We start from the raw sequence: 26510 nt of genomic DNA on the forward strand, positions 1-26510 counted from the left end.
CTGAAAACGCAGCGGATGGATTTTATTTATGAAGAAAAGGCACCACTTAAACTTCCTAAATACGAGATTCATTTTCTGACTGACTGTTTAGTGAACGAGGGTCAAAGTTAATCCTAGAGTGTGGATCGTTGCCTACAGTTCGCGATCCAACGTCACCTCCAGAAAAAGTAAGTGTATTTTATGATTTTTGAGCAAATAGTCATTTCAATCGATGTCAGCAAGTTCAACAACAAATGCGTCTAAAGCTATTTATTGTCGTCGTCAACTCGTCATAGGATGTCTCAACAAACAACGTCAGACAGTTTTATGTCACGTAGGCATTTTTTTGCAGCATTTACAAATGTAAATAAATTAAGGTCTGCTCTATCTCCATAGACAGTAGGCTATATAAACGTCTATCTCCCTCCCCTTAAGAAATAAATAAAAAAATTCGTTTGTACTTCACAGTAGTGTGTGTGTGTGTGTAGTTTCAAAAAATTGCGCGAACGTTATCACAGGTCGTGTGTGTGTGTGTGTGTGTGTGTTGCACATCCATAATGGCAAAAGGGACGCGATTAAAACTTTGTAAGTACAGAAATGTATCAAATAACCATTCCGAGACGTTTAGTCCATTCTCTTTCGTGTTTATTCTGTGCCGGACTCTCTTCATCATCTAGGTCCAGCAGCAGGGCGGGGATATGCAGCTCATTTACATTTAAAGTGGTAGACACCAAAACAGCTCTTTTTAAAACAGGCCCCAAAAATGACATTTTCAAATGGTTATAATAAATTAACTGTGGCGTATTTTGTGCTGAAACTTCACAAATGCATTCTGTGGACACCCAAGACCAATATTACATCTTCTAAAAAGGGGCATAATAGGTGACCTTTAAGACATTCGAAAATGGATGACGAAAGCGGCTTGTAAATGCACTATCCTATTTTAATTTTGTTGACGTTTGCAATAAACTGCTTGCTTTGTTTCTAAATTTAACAATGCACTATGGAACGTTGGCTTCTCTATAGCCAGCTGTGGTTGAAACATAAAATTACAAGTTACTTTCACATTGTTCAGTGTTATTGTAAGTATCTTTGGATAAAAAGAGGTAACATGCATTGCAACGAAGCATTAAAGTGACATAATTTGCTATTTTTAAATATCTCTGGATGATCATAATCTGAGCTTGTATTTTGATGGGTTCAACTGATCATCTGATGTTTTTAAAAGGTACTTTGCTTTTAATTTTTAATTTTCTTAAATGAACAAACCACATGGAGGAGCCAAATCACTGAGATGATATAGATCTGAACATTTATGGACACTATAAATATGCTTCCACACTGAGGTAGAAATAAACCGTGGGCAGAATCTGAACAAGTACCGTGCAAAATATTTTTGAGCCTCTTATGAAAATGATATACGATGAGCAATGCCCTCTGTCATCTACAGCAGCCCATTTCGGCACAGCTTGTGTAAGATATCCTGCAAGTAACTTAAAGAGTTTTATTGTGGGTGGGTGTAACTCCACTTCCACTTCCTCTCCCAGCTTATCTAGAGTCAGAACAGAGAAGAGGCAGCTTCCTGCATCCTCAAAGCAGGCAAATGGATGAGATGAATCACTTGCATTTGACTCATGGTTCTTCAACATGGAAGCTGTGAGAGGTTCTTCTGCTTTCACTTACTCATCTTAAACGCTGTCTCAGACACAGGAAACCCCATGGCCTAAGACTGAATTACTACTGAACAGCTTTTGCTGGTAATTTTAGTCTGGCAGATGGATGGGTCAAATTTTTGATGGACTCAGATGTCTCAAAGACTTATTTATGGAGATGATTCCATACCTGCAGCTTGTTCACCATTTCATCAAAGAGTTTTCTGGCCTCAGGGCTGTTGGGGTCTTCAAAGTAATCTTCTATACCGATCTGGACTACAATAGACTTCAGGTTACGACACACACCTGTGAAGAGGGCGAAGCAGGGAGTGAGTAAGGGAGCGAGGGCAGAGGGCCATTTTACAGGAAGTGTGGGAGTATTGCATCTCATTGATAGCTCCAAATCTAAAGATACCAAATCTGGATTTACGATCATGGAGTTTTCCTACAACTTTATGGACACTTAATCCTTCTAAGCATTAGATCACTCACACCTAAGGCAGTTACTGTAAATGAAACAGTCACAGATAATAGCTTCGATGTACTTTGCCTTACTGAAACCTGGCTTAAATCAAATGATTATTTCGGTCTAAATGAGTCTACTCCATCAGGATACTCCTATAAACATGAGCCCCGTCTAATTGGTCGTGGCGGCGGTGTTGCAACAATCTATAGAGATATTCTCAATGTTACTCAGAAAACGGGTTATAAGTTTATTTCGTTTGAAGTACTTGTACTAAATGTTACGCTCTCAGATGTAAGAAAAACATCCCTATTATCTCTAGCCTTGGCTACCGTATATAGACCGCCTGGGCCTTACGCTGATTTCCTAAAAGAGTTTGCAGATTTTCTCTCAGACCTATTAGTCAATGTCGATAAAGCATTAATTGTTGGAGATTTTAACATACACGTAGATAATCCAAATGATGCGTTAGGGGCTGCGTTTACAGATTTATTAAACTCCTTTGGGTCAAGTAAAACGTTACCGGACCAACTCATCGTTTTAATCATATACGCGATTTAATTATATCACATGGAACCGATCCAACCGATATAGATATCATTCCACAAAGTGATGATGTCACTGACCATTACATGGTAACTTGCATATTACGTACTCCTGTAATATATCATGCTGCGCCGCGTTATCGATCAGGCAGAACAATCCTTCCATCCACCATAGATAATTTTTCAAATTGCTTATCTGATCTGTCTCAGCTGCTCAGTGAACCCAAACAAACAGATGAACTAGAGGAATTAACTAGCACTATGAGCACCATTCTCTCTGGAAAATTGGATATTGTCGCACCCATTAGATTAAAAAAGGTCAGAGAGAAAAGTAAAGCACCATGGTACAACAATACTATGCATGTTCTAAAGAGAAAAACCCGTAATTTAGAGCATAAATGGAAACAAACTAATTTAAAGGTCTTTAGAATCGCATGGAAAGACAGTATGTCACGTTATAAAAAGGCCCTAAAAGCGGCCAGGGCTGAGCACCTCCGCAAACTAATAGAAAACAACCAAAACAATCCTAGGTTCTTATTTAACACTGTGGGTAGACTAACAAATAAACAGATGTCACCTGAACAAAATATTCTGTCACAGTTTAGTAGTAATGATTTCATGAACTTCTTCACTGAGAAAATAGAAAACATCAGAACCAAAATTGTAAACATTCAATCTTCAATCGCGCCTTATAATTCAGCCTTAATTATCACCCCGCAAGAACAATTATAGTGCTTTACAACTATAGAACAAAAAGAGTTAAATAAACGTATCACTTCATCTAAAACAACAACGTTTATTAGATCCTATACCAACTAAACTACTGAAAGAAGTGTTACCTATAGTGGAAGAGCCTCTCCTCAATATTATATATATATAAAATCATCTTTATCTTTAGGTCATATTCCAAGAACATTTAAACTGGCAGTTATAAAACCTCTCATTAAGAAACCACAATTAGACCCACATAATCTAGCAAATTATAGACCCATTTCAAATCTTCCTTTTATGTCTAAAATACTAGAAAAAGTTGTATCCGCCCAACTGGGCTCTTTCTTGCAAGAAAATGACATATTTAGCTTCTGACCAAGGCTGTATCTCAATACTAGTTTTACTTGATCTTAGTGCTGCGTTCGATACTATAAATCACGCAATAATCTTAGATCGACTACAAAATTATACTGGTGTTCAAGGACAAGCATTAAGCTGGTTCAGTTCATACTTATCTGACCGCTACCATTTTGTCTATTTAAATGGAGAAAAATCGATCATAACTCCAGTAAACTATGGAGTGCTGCAGGGATCTGTGTTAGGCCCTCTGTTATTCCTCTGTTATTGAAGTTAATTTAAAATACAGGAGAATATTCATTAGTATCTTGATTTTAAGTGCCCTTATTATGCCTTCGAATATTACCTTTCAAGTGGAGTGTAATATAGCGGTTTGTGAATGTAAAAGGTCTGCAAAGTTTTAAAGATCGAAGTGCGAACGACGTCTACTTTGACCCGCCCTCAAACACTGTAGTTGTAGCAGAGGCCTGGAAGAGTTTGGTACATGGTTGTCGACATATTGGGAAGACGCTATTTTCATCGCTGCGAATCCACTTCCAAAGGATGAGGACTCGCACTGGAATTGATATGGAGAAACCGAGGCCAACATTCATATCACTGTGTATCAAGCACTGAAGAAGCTCCGGAGCTGCGTTTAGTTTCTGACAACTGACCAATCACAACAGACTGGGCCATCTGACCAATCAGAGCAGAGTAGGCTCATGGGAAGGAGGGGTTTAGAGAGATTCTTCAAACAAATCATTTTCAGACTCTTTGAGAAATTAGGTGATTCTGCAATGTCTATTATGAGAAAATTAAAGTGTTTTGGGCCTTGGATGCATGTGAACCTGTTGTAGGAGACCTCCAAATCCAAATTAGGAACCTTAATAATAGGGGCACTTTAAATGCTGATTATTAAAAATGTAAAGCATGATTTAATAGCTCTTCTTTTGACATCAGGCTTTCATTTGGTTGATACTTGGTTTAGATGTAACCGTGAACAAATAGAACTTTTGTTCACTAAAATACTAAACAATAATAATAAATCAGAATCTGAATCAGTGAGTGTGGACTCACTATTGAAGTGAAGCAGGGCTTTAGGAGTAACAGGAGTGGAGGTGAGCACCAGCATCTCCAGACCCTTCAGTCCCTCTCGGCACATCTCAGCAGCCACCTCTTGATTTATCTCACTGACGTGGTCCAACTCCAGCACCTGCAGCCGCATGCAGTTCCTTGCTGAAGATATATACACACAAAGATGGTTATTACAGTCTTTGTGGAGAACGCAACAAAGAATGTCTATTTCCACACTGGTAGATGGCTGCATTACTGATGATGTTTAAGGAATAGTTCATCCAAAATAATGAATATTCTATTCATCCTAAAAAAAAGGCTACATACTATATGATAACTATATTTAGGTGGGCACAGGAAGAGGAAAAACATGCCTAATATAGTGCACATGTAATATGAACACATTTCATGATGTGTTTATAGTGCTTTGTCATTTTGAACTGGACTGGAACAAATTAACTGTAAGATGGATTGAGAAAAACAAGTAAAATTACAAATTCAAAAACCATTCTGTTTTTCTTCCCGATTCAGTCTTCTGAGTGCTCTATGTAAAGCTCAGATGAAACCTTGTGATTTAGAAAGGTCAAAACCATTATATGTAAATGAAATGGCACAGTAAAGTAGGTTAAAAACAGAAAGCATAACAGAAAATGGCTATTTCTTCTTCAAAACATTTATTTATAGTACAATATGCCTCCAGAAGCATGTTAAAAGTGTCATTCCTGGTGTCTCTTTGTCCCAGTTTTCAATGTGAATAACAAGTTCTTGTCTATGCTAGATAGATAATAGGGTTGAGTGATGTTGCCTCGTAATGCTGATCTGATCAGTAATGCTGATCTGTATGGTTAGTATAATAATTTTTTTTAGGGATGATGGTGCTAAATCAGAGCAGAGCCCTAAATAAATATAAATATATACGTTTAAAATGACTATATATACATGCAGTATATATATATACGGTATATATACCATATGTATATATACTATATATATACACATTTATTTGATCAAAAATACAGTAAAAACAGTATCATTGTATATAACTGTATTCTATTTTTATATATTTTTACATTTCTTCCTGTGATGGCAAAGCTGAATTTTTCTTATTAATAATATCAATGTCTAAAACAGCTGCTCTGCTAAATATTTTTGTGGAAACTGTGATATATTTTTTATATATTTTTTCCATGATTCATGATTCATGAATAGAAAGTTTTACCAAATTCTGAAGGTTATCTATGTTATCGACTGCACTAAAGCATAAAAATACCATAATATGTTTGCAGACATGTAGGAAAAATGCTATATTCAAATTCTTGCCCACTGACAATTTACCCAATAGTAGTTCGACACCCTGGGTTGCCAGTTCGTGGAAAACACAGTGATGGTAACCAGCAAACGAACTGGGTCTGAGATCACAAATTCTACCAGACGGAAATAAAAACATTGCAAATGTATACATTAGCTGATCAACTTATACTGTAAGACTTTCCAATGTCAATTACGCTCGTTTCTGTCAAGTGTCCTCAATCTGGCGACCCGCGTGAGCGTCCAGTAAGAAAAATTTGGACTACAGAACCCAGTTCAACCGCTAGTTGTCAATATTACACCTTTAGTGCACCTTAACCAATTTAATGTGTCTTTGCTGAATAAAAGTATTAATTTCACAAACACACACACAAAAAAAAAAATAGCGACACTAATGTATTCTCGCTCACCCAAAGAAGCCAATCCCTGTATGCCACAGCCAGCCCCGCCCACACCCAAAGCTCGCAGGTGTGGCCAGCATCTGCCAATGGTCTGCAAGCACCTGTTACTGAAGCGTGCTGGCTGCTGACTGCACAAAGACAATTTACATTTGAAATAATTTACATTAAACTTTAAAAAAGAAATTCTAATGTCAAAAACTTAAACGAAATACTCAAAAAATGAAAGTAAATGCTGCATTTAAATTTATATCATATTTAAGCTATCAAGCCATGTAGAACAACTACTTTTAACAAAAATCTACAAATTTTTCTACAAAATCTACTGCATTTCAATCTTACCATGGATGCAAAGGTGCCACTTGTAGTGAGATGATGTCTCTGCAACCAGCTCCTAATGCCCAGATAACCTCCTGTCCAACAGGGTCTGTCGCACTCCTAAAACATCATCAATATCTGAGTTTTTTTTTCCTCTGCCTATGCAAAGCCTGTTTTGACCTGCCAACAGGAACTAAGCAACCAAATACATTAATTAACATGTTTCTTTCTACGGTGACCTGCACTGCCCTTTGGAGATAATTTTAAAAGCTTTCTGGCTAATAAATGTATGAATTTTATTAGCTCAAAGTCAAAACCACAAAAGTACGGGGAGAAAAAAATATGAGATACACGGAAATTTTTTATTTCAATGCATTTATGTTTGCTCACAAAACTACGGTGTTCCTCGAGAAACTCCGCATACACCCACAAAACTTCTGTGATGGAAATAATATGAGGTGGTGGGAGGAAAAACTATATTTCAGTGCTTCTGCAAGTGATAGAATGCAAATGTTTTGCAAGCGAACACAATTTTTTTGTGAGCAAATTCTTCTTGTTTCTTGGAGGAACGCAATACTTTTGTGAGAGAACCCAAACATTTTGTGAGCAAATTGAAATACCATTTTCCTCCCATCTCATATTTTTGTCCTATCACCGTGTCCCCCCTTGTACTTTTGTGGTTTTGACTGTGTGTGTGCTTATAAAAGTCATACATGTATTAGCCAGAAAACTTTTTTAATTATCTCAAAGGGTAGTACAGGTCAGAGTAGAAATAAACATGCTAATTAATGTATTTGGTTGCTTAGTTCAAGAACACAAAAGCATTGAAATATAATTTTTCCGCCCATCTATTTTTTTTTAAGATCACCATATCCCTTTAGGGGTTCCGTACAAAAGTGAGTATCTTTTAAGAGAAAACTCATTGTTGTGACCTTATGCCCTTAGTTAAGCTAAATTATATGCAAGTGAAATCTACAGGTCATTGCAAAATAAAAAGATTTTTCATCCTTAATACATCATCCAGTTAATGATAGCCATGAATGATTATGCTGATTACGGAATAACTATAATAGACTCTAATGAATAACTACTGTACATAAATATTAGAATTTTTCATTACAGGTAAGCCTATGTAGTAAATGTGTCTCCTATGTACAGTGGACATTTATACAGTTTAAGGGTCATAATACAAACAATATCTGACTGCGAAAATTTGCAATTAACCAATCAGAATCAAAATTTTACACTAAAAGGATGTGGTATACTAACAGTGTTATATTAACAGTGCTCCCTTGTGGACCAACCTGTATGTGACAGCCTGTAGTGCCCTGCAATAACAGCTCGCCAACCACAGAGAGCGATCAGTCAACAGATTTGGACAATGAGACACCTTCAGGATGAGCAGATTACTGCCGGAAGCTTTCAACAAAGCCTCCAAACCCTCCTCAAGACAGCCACTAAACAAAAAATAAAGAGAATCTATTAATAATTCAGTACATGACTACAGTCACCAGACGTCCTAATAAAGTTAAGACAGTCTTGATTTTATTATCCTGGGGTGCCATTTGCCGCAATAATTACTTTTATCTTTCATTTGACGGCTGTTAACAAATGTTTGATGAATGGTTTGTCTCGTATAGGATATTTTAACATAAAAAACAGTCTTCCTGCTCTACATCCAAAAATGAAAATTCTGTCATTATTTACTCCCCCTCATGTCATCACAAACCCGCAAAACTTTCATTCATCTTTAGAACACAAATGAAGATATTTTAAGTAATTCTGAGAAATTTCTGTCCCTCCATTGCCAGTCTACACAACTAGCACTTTGACACTTCAAAAAGTTCATAAAGAGAGATGTAAAACTAATCCATATAAATTGAGGGGTGTAAATATCCAAATATTCTGATGAGACACAATCGCCTTTTTATGATTTAAGCTTTTATTCACATATTAACATTGATCAGTGAATATAAACAGAAGGTCAACCGAACCTGCTTTGACCTGCGAGAATAAACCTCACTGGTTTTTGCAGAAGCTCAAAAGTGCTGCGTAACACGAGAATGAATCTCATTGGTTCTTGCAGAAGCTCAAAGGTGCTGCGTAACACGAGAATGAACCTCATTGGTTCTTGCCGAAGCTCAAACGTGCTGCGTAACACGAGAATGAATCTCATTGGTTCTTGCAGAAGCTCAAAGGTGCTGCGTAACACGAGAATGAACCTCATTGGTTCTTGCCGAAGCTCAAACGTGCTGTGTAACAAGAGAATGAACCTCTTTGGTTCTTGCCGAAGCTCAAACGTGCTGCGTAACACGAGAATGAACCTCATTGGTTCTTGCAGAAGCTCAAACGTGCTGCGTAACACGAGAATGAACCTCATTGGTTCTTGCTGAAGCTCAAACGTGCTGCGTAACACGAGATGAACCTCATTGGTTCTTGCTGAAGCTCAAACGTGCTGCGTAACACGAGAATGAACCTCATTGGTTCTTGCCGAAGTTCAAACGTGCTGCGTAACACGAGAATGAACCTCATTGGTTCTTGCCGAAGTTCAAATGTGCTGCGTAACATGAGAATGAATCTCATTGGTTCTTGCAGAAGCTCAAACGTGCCGCGTAACACGAGAATGAACCTCATTGGTTCTTGCCGAAGCTCAAACGTGCTGTGTAACACGAGAATGAACCTCATTGGTTCTTGCTGAAGCTCAAACGTGTTGCGTAACATGAGAATGAACCTCATTGGTTCTTGCAGAAGCTCAAACGTGCTGCGTAACACGAGAATGAACCTCATTGGTTCTTGCCGAAGCTCAAACGTGCTGTGTAACAAGAGAATGAACCTCATTGGTTCTTGCCGAAGCTCAAACGTGCTGCGTAACACGAGAATGAACCTCATTGGTTCTTGCAGACGCTCAAACGTGCTGCGTAACACGAGAATGAACCTCATTGGTTCTTGCCGAAGCTCAAACGTGCTGCGTAACACGAGAATGAACCTCATTGGTTCTTGCAGACGCTCAAACGTGCTGCGTAACATGAGAATGAATCTCATTGGTTCTTGCAGAAGCTCAAACATGCTGCGTAACACGAGAATGAACCTCATTGGTTCTTGCATAAAGAGTTCTTGTTTTTTTCAGAAAATTCTAACTAAACCGCTCATTTCATATGGATTAGTTTTACGTTCATTTAATTAACTTTTTAAAGTATCAAAGTGTCAGTTAAGTAGCTGTCGATGGAGGAACAATAATCTCTCAGATTTCATTCAAATATCTTCATTTGTGTTACAAAGATGAACGAAAATCAGGTTACGGGTTACGAAATACGGGTTTGAAAGGACATGAGGGTGAGTAAATAATGACAGAATTTCCATTTTTTTCAATCCACCAAATATTCAAATTAGGATGATTTTCTTTCATGAGGTTTTCGACTGGCACTCTAGTTGAGGTGGTTTAGCAGAGCAATTAACAGGCAGCTCATTCTGTTCCCTTCTCACACTGTGTGAGCGAGTGAGTGTGTATCTGTTTGGTGAGAAAGAGTGATGAGAGGGCAGAAGGTAATAAAGAGGAGGTGTGTAGAGCTGTGGGAAGGCAGTAGCCACACAGGGTCGGTATGGTACAGTAAACAGCAGGTGCAGAGGGAGACCGTGTTACCGTGTGCTCTTCAGATATTCTTCCTTTGTTTCCTTTTTCCCCCTCTGCCGGGGTTTGAGGTTCTGGAGGATGAGGGAATGCGTCTGTGTGCACCACTGAGACACAGTGCACAAGAACTAAACAAACATCGTGAGAGACAGAGTCAGAGAGCTTGGCCTTTTTCAGGACTTTCAGCAGTCACAAAATACGTGGGCATCATTTATGCCACGCTGTTATACATCACATTCAGATCGGTCAGTTTTTATAGATGGAAATCATATTAGTTTGTTTACTTCTAACAAAACATTACACATTTGAATTGTTGAATTATGAATAATTTTACTATATTGGTTTGATGCTTTTACCACATTTACTGGTGCAATGTGCTAACATAACATGACAATTTATTACTTTTATTTTATATATAAATATATATATAAAGATAAACATTTTTAGCTAAATGTGTAAAAAAAAATGGATAGATTTTTACGGAAGCATATTGCATTCACTTGAGGAAAAAAATCTACTCTGTTTTTCTGAATTAACGACTTAATTATCTCAGAATTACGAGATAATTTTTCATGAATAAAAAGTTTTTGCTCTATTTTTCTGAATTAATGACTTAATTATCTCAGAATTCTGAGATAATTTTTTCTTGAAATAAAAATATTTGCTGTTTTTCTGAATTAATGACTTAATTATCTCAGAATTATGAGATCATTTTTCATAAAAAAAATATTTTGTTCTGTTTTTCTGAATTAATGACATTTTTAAAAAATGCTCTGTTTTTCTGAATTAATGACTTAATTATCTCAGAATTCTGAGATAATTAAGTCGTTAATTCAGAAAAACAGAACAAAATATTTTTTATGAAAAATTATCTCATAATTCTGAGATAATTAAGTCATTAATTCAGAAAAACAGAGTAGATTTTTTTCCTCAAGTGAATGCAATACGCTTCCGTAGATTATTAAATCTTTTTTTTTTAAATCCTCTTATATCTTTCTATACTATTATATATTTTTTAATATTCCTTTTACAAAAAAGCCAGTTCCTTAATGACATCATCCTCTTGGTTTAGGAAGTGACATCATTACATAACATTTATAAATGATCCCAATTAACTTCATACGGAAACCCTTGTGTCAGCTAACTCTCAATCCTTTACTGAGCAGTGGCCATCTATAGTTCTTTTCTTCCTTTAAAGCTTTACTTTTTTAACTAAAATACAACACAACCATATTATTATTATTATTTAGTTAACAATTAGTTCAAAATGTACTGCTGTATTTTAGGAAAGACCCTTTTACTTTGAAGTTGTTAGTCTACTGATGGCTTAATCTGAAAGCATTTCTGCAAAATAGATAAAGTTATTTTAACAATAATGTCTTAAACATTTAAGACAGACTTACAGGTTATTATAAGTAATTTAACTATTTTTTTACTAGAAGTTTAATGCATGTTTTAATATCATGTTATAGTGTTAGAGCATAATATACGGAAGAAAAAAAAACATTGAAATAGGGAAATCTAGACTGATTTCATTTCAACATTCACAGTGAAAATGAATTAATAGTTAATTCTTTCATTAGCAGTTTGTCAGTTTGAATCCAATTCAATTATAATGTTGTAATGTTGTCATTCGTAATGTTGTCAGAGCTGATTGGTTTGGTTCAAGGCTTAGATATCTTTATTGAAGAATTTTCTGAAATAGCCACAAAGAAAATAAATAAGAAATATATTCTGTAAGCCAGGCTCCTAAAAAAAGTGGGTGGTCAGTGCCCAAATGTAACAGGAGCACTACTGTAAGCATGTTAGTGAATGGTGTTAAAAACCTTTGAGGAGATGCGAGCGTTCTCCAGCAGAACTCTGGTCCAAACCGCTGGGTGACGAGCCACAAACTTCCAATCCCGGCACACCTCGGCCGCCCGCAGGAGCGTCTTCGTATCCAGGTAGGTAAAGATACAGAAGAGAGCGGCACGCATCTTCAGCACCTCAGGACTGATCACCTCGTTGAATTTAGAGGGGCTTTTCTCATGGCGGCAATGCTTGTATCCCCCTTCAGAACGACCTGGTGACAGGAAGAATAAGAGATCAAGGAAGACCTGCTTGACAGCTGTAGTCACCATTCAGCTTCCCTGCATATAAAGAGCAGACATTTAGCAATTAGAAAATCACATGGTTTTCATAACACATAAGAATAGGAAAAATCTATATATTTTTTTAATTTTGGGGTGAATTTTACTGGCTCCATGTATGTCCATATGGTGGCGCCACAGTCAAATAAAAAGGACAGTTATGAGCCTCCGTTCACTTGTCTCAGTGCCTCCCACAGGTTTTGAACGTCTTCCAAAATCATACCATCAGCAGGCCATTTCTATCTCACAGCTCCAGTTCGACAGACTCAGGTCTCCTGAGTCATCCACAATTTGTTGAACATCTAACGAGATTGAGACTGAAGAAATGGGTGCTGGCAGCATTCGCCTACATGTTTAAGACACTCAGAATCTATCAAGCAAAAATCTGCCAAAAGTTGTGACTCAAACAGACTCTCAAATTTAATGGTGCTAACAGAATGGAGCTTGACCTTCTCCTGGCCATGGCATGGGTTTGATGTGTACTGAATGCATACAGTTAAATACAAATGCTAGCAATGGAGGATACTCTTGGGATAAACTAACCATGGTTGCTGGTCCAAAACCAAACATCAACTAGCAGAAAGATGGGAAAAGAGATCAGTGGATGCAGGCAAGTTCATCCCACATTGTTTGCTGCAGAGAAAAATGTCTTGATTTCGGAAATTTACACAAACCTGTATTTGATCCAAACCTGTATGAGTTTTATCTTCTTCTTCTGCTGAACACACACACACAAAAAAGATATTTTGAAGAATGTCGGAAACCAAACAATTGATGGGCCCCATTGACTTCCATAGTGTTTTTTTCCATTCCATCAACTGTTTGCTTACCCATATTCTTCAAAATAACTTTTTTTGTGTTCAGAAGAAGAAAGAAACTCATACAAGTTTGTAATAACATGAGGGTGAGTAATTGATGACATAATTTTCATTTTTGGGTGAACTATCCCTTTAAATATTGGAATGGGAAAAGATGATTGTTTATCAATTGATGCAGGCAACTTGATCCCATCGTTTGCTCCAGAGAAAAATGTTCTGAAATTATAACACATTTTTAATGTTTATTAACTGTTCTTATTAATAAAAATAAAATAAAAATTGAACAAATGGCACAAAAATAACTATTAAATAAAATTAAATATTAAAATTAAATAAAAAAAAAAAATTACAAAAATTTAAATAAAAAAATATGTACTGAACTGACATCCAAATGTGTAAAAATATTTGATAAAATATATAAAAAATACCAATTATATAACATAATGAAAAAAGAAATGTATTAATTACATTCATTTCCTCATTTAAACACAAAACCAGTCTGCACTAACAATCCCTTGAACTCTCAGTTAGAACTTCCAAATACTTTTTCAGGTTGGCGCTGACATTGTTTGGCATGGATGGCATATGATGTGGTTCAAATATAGGATTTCATGTTGGCTTCAGTCATGACAGAATAAAGAATTCTTGCATATATACTTGCATATAACTATAATTAACTCCCTTAAAATGATCATTATGATGTGAGCAGGCCTACTGGTGCCCCCAACAGATTGATAATTACATTCTCTGCCACAGCTGAACAAAGTAGAGGTGACACACTCGACATGCTGCTTAATAACCATAGTACGATGCATCTTTGAAGAAATCCTCTAGCTAGTCACGACTGGTTTCCTGTTACAAATTAGTCATTCAACCACATCACGCAGGTGGTGGAGAAATAACTTATTTTAATGAATCCGTTTGAGATTGAATTAAAGTTAAAGGAACACTCCACCGTTTTTTGAAATAGGGCTTATTCACTTTCTTTCCTACATTTAGATAGGTGGGCAAATGCATTTTTGTCTCAGTGCATGCATTGTTTTAGTTTGACAGGGTCGGCGCTAGCTTAGCTTAGCATAATGAATGGAATCCTTTGTTGCCAGCTAGCATGCCCTGAGTAAAAGTGATATAAAAAACAAACAAAAAAAACACCTAATTACTTCTTGTGGCCTGCGTATTCACAACAAGTACAAATAGTGATGCAGATTAACATTAGGCGATTTCCTAGGCAGATATTGACTTATATATTAAGGACTATATTAGGGGGAAGCACAGGCGAAGCACTGCTACTTGGGCGTGATATCTCTGCGCCCAAGTAGCAGTGCTTCGCCTGTGCTTCCCCCTAATATAGTCCCAAGTCAATATCTGCATAAGAAATCGCCTAGTGTTAATCCGCATCGCTATTTGTACTTGTTGTGAATACACAGGCCACAAGAAGTAATTAGGTGGGGTTTTTTTTATTTTTTATATCACTTTTACTCAGGACATGCTAGCTGGCAACAAAGGATTCCATTCATTATGCTAAGCTAAGCTAGCGCCAACCCTGTCAAACTAAAACAATGCATGCACTGAGACAAATTGCATTTGCTCACCTATCTAAATGTAGGAAAGAAGGTGAATAAGCCCTATGTCAAAAAAACGGTGGAGTGTTCCTTTAAGATTATTTTGCTATAAATTACAGACATGGCATCTGAGGACTAATTCTCATTTTTCTTAGTTATTTTGCTTTATTTCCAGAATCATTTACGCTCATTCTTACGTAACTAGAGCACGTACTCAAAATGGTGCTTTAAATCTCTTGACAAACTAAGAGACGTAAATTACATTTGTATCAAATAGTAATAAAAGATATAGATTGTACTAAATGTCAGCTTGCTTATTTTGCTCAAGATAAGGATTTATTAAGCCCACACAAAAAATATGCTTCTAACCACAGCTCGAGAGCTTGTTTGCGATGCTGTTTGCGAATGTTCGCTGGATCTATGGTTTCGGGAAACACAGACTCTTTGAACTATGCTGAAAACAACTGAACTTGCGACTATAGTTGGCTAACGATGCTTTTGGGAAACTCACCCCTGAACAGCACAAATGAGCCTCAATCAATGTGTCATGGCCTTAAGCCACACTCTGAATGTGGTGTGATTATGTATGGGAGCATATATAGACTATTGGTTAAACATTTCACTCTTCCCACAATGACCTGGAGTCAGTAGGTGGAAAACTGTGCTCATTACTCCATGACACACGCTCTCTACTGCTCTCTGGCCTGTGTTCCTGACGGCAGTTTGTTCGTATGACCTCATTTCTCTCAGCCGGCGTCCTGATCCTCTGACCTGACTATACCTGATCATTATTTGGAGAGTGGGTACAGTGGCCACGGCCCTGACAAACCGCTCTACAAACTTTTAACTCACAAACACACATACTGGTAAAGGACATTTGCAACCAAGGCAGCATTTGCTACAGATCTAGCCAGTTTCTGCCCTAAATTATTTACATTTCTATTCACAAAAATTACATTCACATTTATGCATTTGGAATTGGGTTCCATGAGAAATGAACCATGCTCTTCCACCAACATTTAAAAAAATACAAAATAATAAGCCCCAGGACAAGATTCTATACGCTCGTCCTGCCCACGCAGGTCAATGACGCACCTGTAGCAAGTCTGTATCCTCCACGGTTACCCCCGTGCTCTGCTCTCCTGTCTTGCTCCCACATTTCGGCCTCAGACTCTGTGGTGCGGGATCCTACGTCAGACACGTCGCCCTCCTCTCCCTCCGTGCTGTTCCGGTATGGCCGACGCTGCCAGTTCTGGATGGCCTGTTTGCGGAGACCCCAGCTCCGGGAAGCACCTGTCCTTTCGTATGCTCCTCCTCCACCTCCCTCCCCAAGTCGGCACTGGACGTGGTAGTATTGAGCATCAGGACAGTCCTCTAGAGCATGGAGGTCCACACTGTCACTGTCGTAACCTCCTGAACCCTGGGACACAGACTTTCCTCGTCCTGATGCACTGTTTAACAAAACCACAAAAGGGAAGCATGGAGCAAAACAGTCAGGCACAATGTTGTGGTTAATTTGCAGGAATTCATGAAAGGAATTACTGGAGATCTAGTGATGACCAAACATAGAACCATTCCAAAATAAAAGTTTAAACCCTCTCTCTGAGTTTGCATGTTTTGATGTCCACATGTTTGTGGCTGTAGCATTTCTATTGCAGAGACGTGACAAAATATTAAATATTAAATGGACTTTTGGATTTAGTGATGTTTGGTCAATATTAAACAAGGATTAGATTCATGCTGTAAAGTGTAACAACCAACATTCACCAGGCAGTAGACGCCCTCTGCAGGCATTTGTTATAATACATAGGGCCCTATCATACACCAGGAGCAATGCGGCGCCAGGCGCGACGCAAGTGTTTTTTGCTAGTTTCATCCCGACAAATGTATATTTTTTACATCCTGCGCCACGTTGTTTAAATAGAAAATGCATTTGTGCGCCCATGGTCTGAAAACGAGGTGTGTTCAGGCGCATTGTTGGCGCGTTGCCATTTTGAGGCAACTTAAATAGACTGCGCCATTGACCAACTGAAACATGGTCTAAAGTCAATGCCGCAATATTTTTTTTGTTATTTAAAGGGCGCTTTAGTATTATGCGCCAATAGGCGGGTGCACAACACGCGTAACTCTTCATATTACACACACAGGGATGCGCAGCAGCACACAAACATGCCAAATATTAAAAATAAAAGGATTACGATGTAAAAGATTATTATTGTGTACATTAAGATATGGTGGAATCCGGCTTGTGCCGTAGATGGTCTGCTTGCGTGCTTTAACCTCGCGCATGAGCAGATCCGTTTCCTCTCTGGAGAAGAGTTCAGTGTTTCCACTTGCAAATTCCACCATGCAAATAGCGAATCCGCCATGGCACGAACGCAACTGGCTTTTAAAGGGAATGGGAGATGAGACTCTGATTGTTTTTTTTTTTGCACGTTTTGCACTCGTATGGGTCGAGAATCGAGATCCACCAGTTGAAAACCACTGCTTTAGAATACAGGGTTTGTGTTCAGAGTGTGTAAAAAGAACAGTGAGAATTCACCAGGAAATATGATCAGATCTGTCTAGACAGACTTCCTATAATACACATAAACACACACCCACTAATTTAGAAATAAGAGACTCTGCAAACTCTATTATTTTTAAGCCTGAATGAGTAATGGGTTATTTCCTTAATACAATAGTGACTCTCAGTTGTTTTCTATCAAAACACTCCTCAGAGGATTCTTTTCAACACCAAGCGCTGGGTACACAACACTAAATCAACACTTTTAGGGGTGTCATGCACTTCTTCCTCTTCTTTTTTCTTTAGTTTTTTTGATTAGCCACATTATCAATCCTGGTACAGACATGACCAAAAGAAAAAAAGCATTTTAACTTCACAGTAGCTCTTATAGCTCTTATAAGAGCTAATTAGCAGACCTTTATACTGTATAGACAAGAGCTGCTTTGACATTTTAAGTTTGATAGTTGAAAGCAAATTATCTGAAGAAGCTGTGACTCAATTGGCCGACTAAATTTAGTCAATGCCAATGTCAATGCATTATCCCTGATTCCTTTTTACCTTCAAGACATATGCAACTTAATTTCAGTTTAATTGAGTATGACACTTCTGAACACTTACACTGCACAAGACCTCTCCTTAATCATTACAAGAGAAATCACTAAACTCAGGGAACAGTTAGGGCATATGCATGGGATTGTGGGTAAGGATAAGGAATGTTCTCCTCCAAGGCTTAGCAGGGACAGAATTTCCACTGGGGATTCCAGCCAGACATTTAGTCACTCTCCAGATGTTACAATTCAAAAGCCAACACTGAGACTTAAAGAGATACTGTGCTACTGCAGTCAGTAGTGACTGTAGGCTCCGCTGTAGGCAACTGACTACAATGACAGGCTTACTTTTCTATTTTACAGTGGGCTGAGGAGCAAACAACCCACTAGAAATCAAGCTGGGACACATTAAAACTGCTTACACAGTAGGAATGTGTAATGCATGGCTGGCTATGGCAGAGATATCAAAAGCCATTCATTTGTTCAAAAGCAAAAGCTAAAAAGAATGCATACGTAAAGTTTCTGACATAAAAAAAATGAAATTCAGAAGAACTTTAAGACATAGTGCAGTCTCTGTATTGTATTATATTGTTTTCGAATGTTTCAGCACCCCTTACTTCAAATGCATATTTGTGCCTTTTATTTGAAGCCAAAAATAGAGATGCTGAAAAAAACAGAGGGATGCGATGGCTAAAGACATCTGCCTCTGAAGTCAACCTTAAGCAGATTTACAAACTCTATTTGCAAAATGGACTGCTGAGGACCGTAGGGCAGGGATTGGCTTAAAGGAATAGTTGACCCAAAAATAAAAATGTTGTCATTACTTACTCACCCTCAACTTGTTCCAAACCTGTATGAGTTTCTTTGTTCTGATAAACACAAAGGAAGATATTTTGAATAATGTCGGTAACCAGACAGTTGACGGCACCCAATGAATTCCATAGTATGTGAAAAAAAATACAATGGATGTCAATGGTTGCCGTCAACTGTCTGGTTACCGACATTATTCAAAATATCTTCCTTTGTGTTCAGCAGAAAAAAGAAACTCATACAGGTTTGGAACAACATGAGGATGAGTAAATGATGACAAATATTTAATTTTTGGGCGAACTATCCCTTTAAATTTAATAAAATAAAACAAACAATTTATATACAACTTTTAAAAACACATTTTGTAATGTCTATAGTGCTTTACTGATCTGCCTCAAAAATGTAATTGAATTATCTCTATGTCAGATTTTCTCTTTATGAATTAGCATATTATTAAATGAGTTTGATCAAAAATAATAAGAACCCTAGTTATAATGACAGAATATTAATGAAGAGTATATACATAACTGTTCAAAAGTTTGGGGTTTTTAATGGTTTTGAAAGAAGTTTCTTATTCTCATAAAGACTGGATTTATTTTATCAAAAATACAGATGTTTTATATTTGAATATATTTTAAAATGTAATGTATTCCTGTGATGCATAACTGAATTTTCAGCATCCGAATTAGAGATCGGTCTAATATGCTGATTTGGTTCTCAAGAAAAAATTCTTCTTATTATCAATGTTGAAAACAGCTGCTGAAATATTTTTTGTGGAAACCATGACAGGATTCAGGATTCTTAGATGAACAAAAAGAACATATTTTATTTGAAATAAATATATTTTGTAATAATATAAAAGTCTTTACTGTCACTTTCAATTTAACGCATCCTTGCCGAAAAAAAAGAATTAATTTCTTACAGTTCCCACACTTTTTAGTTTATATGCCACTTGTTTATAAGTGACTCAGATGGATGATGGTGGTTATGCCATAATGAAGGAACAGCAGTGATCATTTCAATCCGCTCCCGTCTGATTCAGTGGGAAGACCTATGGAGTCTATGTCAATTTAGGGACAGCAGACTCCAGGCAAACCCACGCTCCTTCCTTCCCTCAGAGCACCAAATGATTCAAATGCACGCACACAACAGATGGACGTTGCTGTCTCACTCACAGATCAGAAACTAGCTAAACGAGCAGCCGCACAAAGGTTAGTTCTGACATTTTACAGGGAATCGCATAAATGGACGATGACCTAAAAATAAAAACGAGAATAATATGTTTGTGATGCATATTAGTTATGCTTAGTGACTAGTTGAGACAATCTCACTAGATTAATATTAAATCTTAAAAACAATGGTTCACAACATGTTAAAGTCTTATTAAACAACAGTTTTTATAAAACTGAAAACAATTACAATTCTGTATGCTTTCAAAATGCTTTTGCGGTACTTTGATGTCATACACTGAACGGTCTGCACAGCGCCGCTTCAAATCGAACATACCTTGTCGAACATTTAGTTTACACGTTGTAACTACAAGTTCTATAAGCATGTGAAGGCTTGTTACAGTTTAGAATGAACACACCTCTAGTTTGGACTTTGAGCAATATTCTCAGTTCAGTTTCCAGTGTTTTCTTTGTTCATGTTCTTCTGTTTCCAAGGTTTTTGATTTGCCCTCATGTGTCTCACCTGTGTCTTGTTAATTATCTTGTTTAGTCCCTAGTGTTTCTGTGTATATATAGTCCTCAGTTTCAATTGTTCTTTGTCCGTTATTGTCTATTTTAGTGGTTGTTCTCGCCGTGTTTCTTTAGAAGTTCATATGCCTAAAAATGAACCCTCACAAAATAATAAATTTCCATTAAAACATGATTTCATTTATAAAAAAATATATAATTATTTTATTTAGTTAGTTTCATGTTATTTTTTTGGTGATCTATCCCTTAAAGTTTTAGGTTTCACTATTGCGGGGACATTTGGTCTCTACTCTGTAGGCAAAACCTGACCTGACACTTGCTTTCAATACAACACAAAAAACAAGACTATCCAAGGAAGCAGAGTTTGAACAAATGTTTTCACCGCTATCCGTCTAGAGCCTTTGGTACTGGTTGTTTTCAGCCTTGTCCTTTAAGGCACTTTAGTTTTCCACACACAGCTCTTTTCGCATATCTTCTGCATGGCTGAGAGATTACAGACTGGTTTAACCCTGAGGCAAATGCAACAATCTTGTGATTTTCCCTAGACACATCCCAAACCAGGCTGACTCCAACATACCCCTGGCTCACAGCAGATAAAAGACATAAACTTGCTGCTCTGCCGAATTTAAGATATATCTGCAAAATGGCTGGTGCCAAATCTTAGATCTAATACTTCAAAGTTTGAAGTAAAACTACACTTTATTTAGCATTTTATTATTTTGCAACGCAGAAGTAAGCTATTTTCTGTGAACGTGTGCAAAATCTGTTTCATTAGTCGCTATAGGTAAATATCTCGAATTTGAAGCCAAAAATAGAAATTTGAATACAAGATATGAATACAACATAATGTATGGCAATACAAGAAAAGAATAAGTGACTGTCTTTACGAGTGAGTCACTGAATCAGTCATTCAACCGATTTGTTGAAAAACACTAATTAATTCAGGAATAAAACACCACTACTTTGACACTATTGTGAAGTATTCCATTGTTCTCTAAGAATAGATACCTGACCAAAAAAAATAAAAAATCAAATGAATAGTGTTTGCATAATATTTTAAATTAAATGAATTGCATAATATGCAAATTAATTAATAAATACACAAAAATGATTTAATTATATATATATTTTTTTTTTAAGTTGAAGTTAGTGATATTATTAAATTATAAACACATTAATATACAAGTATAAAAATGCATAATAACTGTAAGAAAATTTGGCTGATGAGAAAACATTTTTTGTGAAGTCATGCAGGCAGAATTCTGCTGTCACTTACGCAGTGCTGGGGGAGGAACGCCGATCGGACACTTGGTACATTCCCCTGGATGGCCCAGAGATACTGGAATTTCTCTATGGGAGAAAGAGTGAGAAATCAATTGAGAGTGTGTGTATGAGAGAGAAAGATGCTCCAAAATTTCACTGAACACATCTGAGATACTGCAGCTCAACATCAGTAGGTAAATATAAATAGAATCAAAGCAGATAGAGAGGTATAGGGTAGAAAACTAAGAGAGATTCCTCAGAGAGATACAGTACATGGGAAAAACATGTCATATTTACGTCAGAACTTTATTGACCGTTACCATTTTGTAGGTTTGAGGATTGAGGTTACCACTAACATGCTTTAGCGTCAATATTCATGCTTTATGAGGACTAGGTTTAGTCTGGGTCAACACTGATAATATGTTTCAAAACTCTCTGAGTACAAAATAGCAGCAGTTTTATTAGCATCACTGATTACTCATTTAGCTACTTTTATGCAAATTGGCTTGCCGTACACTAATTACATGGCCAATTCCCCTGGTGCAACCTGTGGTTTTGTGCCTTGCTGAAAGACTCAACCAGGCCAAATAATTGGTGAAATTACACCAAACCGTTTCCTGACAATCATGCTCACCTGATCGATTGTGTCAGTTTAACAAATCCACTGAAAGCCTTGTCAAATGGTAATGCACATTTCTTGCTTTCTAATTTTTAGAGAAAATATAGTCTAAAATCTTGTTTATTTAATTTCAGCCATTCTATGTAAATTAAACATTTTGGTAACGCTTTACAAAAAGGTTCATTAGTTAACACCAACGAGCAAAACATTTGTTACAGTATTTATTAATCTTTGTTAATATTAGTTAAAAATACAGCTGTTTATTGTTTGTTCATGTTAGTTCACAGTGCATTAACTAATGTAAACAAATACAACCTCTGATTTTATTAACATATTAATAAATGTTGAAATTAATTAGGGCTGTCAAAAGATTAATCGCGATTAATCGCACCCAAAATAAAAGTTTGTGTTTACATAATATATGTGTGTGTACTCTGTATATTTTTTTTGTATATATAAATACACACACATGCATGTATATATTTAAGAAATATTTGCATACATATACTGTATATATTTATACATAATTTATATTATATATAAATATATTTTTTTATATATAAATTACACATTTTTCTTAAATATATACAAGCATGTGTGTGTATTTATATATACAAATTTAATTATACACAGTACACACACATATATTATTTAAACACAAACTTTTATTTTGGATGCGATTAATCGCGATTAATCTTTTGACAGCCCTAAAATTAATATTAACTCAGATTAACGAATGCTGAAGTATTGTTCATTCTTAGTTCATGTTAACTAAGGTAGTTAATTAATGTTAACTAATGGACGTTATTGTAAAGTGTTACCAACATTTCAATAACAATTGCATTTAAGGGCTCATTCACAATTGTAGGATCTCAAAAAGCAGTGAAATATGGTTGTTTTTCTTGTTTTTATGGTGCTCTGAGTGAAAACAGCCTGGCCTACATTGATTTCCCTGTAAAATTCTGAAAATAATACTTCAGGTGTTTTAGAAAAAAAAAAAAACATATAGATCAACTACTAATGACTTTCATTCATCAGACGTAGGTATTAGACTCACCAATCTCATGCAGGAAATAGGAACACTGTGCCTTTAAATAACTGCTCTAGCTTGTTAGGTGATACACCAGAGGAAATATGGGCCAAGCAAGGTGCCATAGTGCTGACAGGCCACACAAACATTCACAAACACACACTGGACGCAGTGCCCGCAGAAATGGGGCAGAAAGGAAAAGCAGCACTATTGATTTCACTAGCAATGCACAGCAAAAAAGGCTGACCGGTATTGTGGGAAATGCTTGAGATGAGAACAAGAAATCTGCATCTTTTTCTTGCTTGCTTTCTTTCTGGCTTTTTCCTGTTGTCATAACCCTGCACAGTGCATGTCTATGCTCTAATTTAGGCCAAATGTCCTGAATCACAGCATGCATGCTCCTGAAACACTATTCCCTTCTTCTGACATCACTGAGAGTACTTCCTCTCCAGATAGTAGGAGACTGGAAGGCTGTGGCTGGCATTTGGGAACACAGGCTGTGTGTGAACTCAAGCTGAGTCAACAGTGCTGTATATACAATATGAGTGAATGACAAATGTAGATTGCTGTTTCCATGGTGACGAAGGGGTCCCCAATGATGTCAGAGCAGGGTGCTCATGTTAGGGTGTTGCCTGAATGTGCCATTCACAGTCAATAACAAGCCTAAAAATGGTGGTGTGAGTAACTGTGGCGTGCACACATACACACACAGAATTTGGCATAACATTTTTCAACACTGTAAAAGGTTATCTGGAGCTTCATAGACCAAAGGTTTGCATTAAGATTTATTTATCTCACAGAACATTTTTAAGATTCTCTAAAAAATGTCTCAGCATGCCCAGGCTCTAAAGTGGGAACACGGACAGTGTTTTTCTGGATGTGGTGGTAAATGTTGCTGTGTCCACAAGAAAAAGTCTTCCTTCACTAATTCAGATATTATAAAGCCTTAATCTTAAAAAAAGGGCTTACAATTTTTATTTTTATTTTTTTTTTTGCGTATGCACTTGTAGCTAATAATGCTAATAGGCTAATATATTTGGCTGATTAAATAAATATCTCTTTGACTCTTGCAAATCTTTCTACACATACAGTATAAACAACCATTCAAGTTTGGTGTTGGTACTTCTTAATGTTTTTGAAATTAGCCTTTTTTATCACCAAGGCTGAATTTATTTGATCAAAAATGAAGTAAATTCAGTAATATTGTGAAATATTACTACAATTTAAATGACACTTTTCTATTTTAATATATTGCAAAAAAATTATTTATTCCTGCGATGGTTGAAGCTGAATTACTCCAGCCTTCAGTCACATGATCCTTCAGAAATCATTTTAATATGCTAATTTGGTGCTCAAGAAACATTTCTTATTATTATCAATGTTGAAAACAGTTGTTCTGTTTAATAATTTTGTGGAAACCATGATACATATTTTCCCAGTATTTCTTGATGAATAGAAACTTAATTAGAACGGACTTTTTGGTGAAAATTGTAGAAGTCTTTACTGTTACTTTCGATCAACTTAATGTGCCTTAAAAGTACTTTATAAATAAAAGTACTTTAAAAATATGCGAATGACTTCTAAATTTCAAGCCAATTTCATACTTATTTAAGCTTTGTATTTGTACAATAATTAAATAATTCACATTTTTAATTCACACGTAATTCGATCAAATGTGAAGGTAAATGTGAAAAACAAATGACTGCATTACTCTTCAGGATTGCACCTTCTATGTAGATATCGAAACAGCTAGTGATTCAAAGTTATGGATTTTCCATTGATTAAAAAGCCCAGTCACATCAAAATATGCATAAATGACTACAAATACAGGTGTAATCTCTGAATCTCTGATCGTTCCAATGCCAAGTTTTCTTTTGTCTCTTTCTCTCAGTTACCGTACCTGTCGTCCATTATGTTTGGATCCTTGCAGACTGCAGTGTCCCAGGCTGCCGTTGGGGGTGGTGGCACAGCTGCTGATAATCTGGAGCTGTTTCTCAGCACGGTCGGCCCGGTCCAACAGCTCCTCGATGAACTGCTGAAGACGCAGTTTAGCATTGGCTTCACGCGCAGCTGTTTCCTGCAGGAACTGATCGATCTGGGACACCTCTCTGAGTGAGGAGGAAATGAAAGGAAAGGAGAAAGAAATTTGTCAGAGTTACTATTAGAGAATTTTGTGATAGCTTGTCAGTTTGATCAATGCATTAAGGAGTATTGAGTCTGTAACTCAAATATATGGCGGTTTAGTGTGGTGTATATATGACCTTATGCACCCCTACCAACAGCATTTCCTTTATATATTCCTATTATGCTCTTTTACAGAGTCTTAATTTTGTTTTTAGAGTATACTAGAATAGGTTTTCATGCTTGAATGTTCAAAAAACAAATTTGTGACATATTTTACATTGTTGCAGCCCCTCTCTTTCCAGTCTGTTCCAAGCCCCTCCTTCCGAAAAGCGCAGTGTGCTCTGATTGGTCGGCCGGACCAGTGTGTTGTGATTGGTCAATCGATTCGAGTGTGTTCCGGAAATACGGTGCCCCTTACCATAACTGCGGGTTTCAACAACTACTATCCCAACTCAAACAGGCCTCACCCCCTTTTTTTGCATATGTCTTGGGCGATAAGTCTTTAAATGAGGGATATTGTGACGTGTACGTTCCCAGAAGAAAACTCAAGACTACAATTGAGGCGTTTTTAGGAAGTTCAGAAAGATCAGTGCTTACTGATATAGAGAATAACTCCCTTTGGAGTGACTTTGTGCTTTGTAACCTTTTTAATGCCCAAACAGCAACATTACACACTATAGAAAGTTGCAAATGTAAAAATGCACAACAGGTCCTCTTTAAAGGACTACAGACCATCTAAATTTAGAGCGGTCACACCTTGGCAAATGGGAAAGGGGAATCTGATACCACCTTCTCCCTCTCATTTGTCCCTTTTCTCATACTTGTTTATCTCCTCCAGAATTCTGCAAATCCCTGGAGTGTGCGTACAGCCAATGAAAGCACGACAACTGTTATCTCTGTGTAGGAAATGTCTCTGTACACATAAACACTGGCTTGCGCCTCTGTCGACACCATCACCTCAGCTATTCTAAGCTTCTCTCACACTCTTAGCA

The 26510-nt window shown here is 36.8% G+C and overlaps 1 protein-coding gene across 1 annotated transcript in view; it reads right to left on the reverse strand.

The window, feature by feature from the left end:
• fbxo41 (F-box protein 41) overlaps nucleotides 1–26510 on the reverse strand; it is a 57863-nt gene that overhangs the window by 6476 nt on the left and 24877 nt on the right. The window contains exons 3-12 of the mRNA XM_081361416.1: nucleotides 25295–25502; nucleotides 21759–21832; nucleotides 16017–16372; nucleotides 12239–12474; nucleotides 10425–10540; nucleotides 8089–8241; nucleotides 6809–6904; nucleotides 6479–6597; nucleotides 4764–4922; nucleotides 1822–1937 (exon numbers count right to left, since the gene is read on the reverse strand). Coding sequence (XP_081217542.1) covers nucleotides 1822–1937; nucleotides 4764–4922; nucleotides 6479–6597; nucleotides 6809–6904; nucleotides 8089–8241; nucleotides 10425–10540; nucleotides 12239–12474; nucleotides 16017–16372; nucleotides 21759–21832; nucleotides 25295–25502 — 1633 coding nt within the window. The remainder of the gene's footprint in view (nucleotides 1–1821; nucleotides 1938–4763; nucleotides 4923–6478; nucleotides 6598–6808; nucleotides 6905–8088; nucleotides 8242–10424; nucleotides 10541–12238; nucleotides 12475–16016; nucleotides 16373–21758; nucleotides 21833–25294; nucleotides 25503–26510) is intronic.

Source organism: Scardinius erythrophthalmus, assembly GCF_964197995.2.
Source record: "Scardinius erythrophthalmus genome assembly, chromosome: 3".
Taxonomy (NCBI): domain Eukaryota; kingdom Metazoa; phylum Chordata; class Actinopteri; order Cypriniformes; family Leuciscidae; genus Scardinius; species Scardinius erythrophthalmus.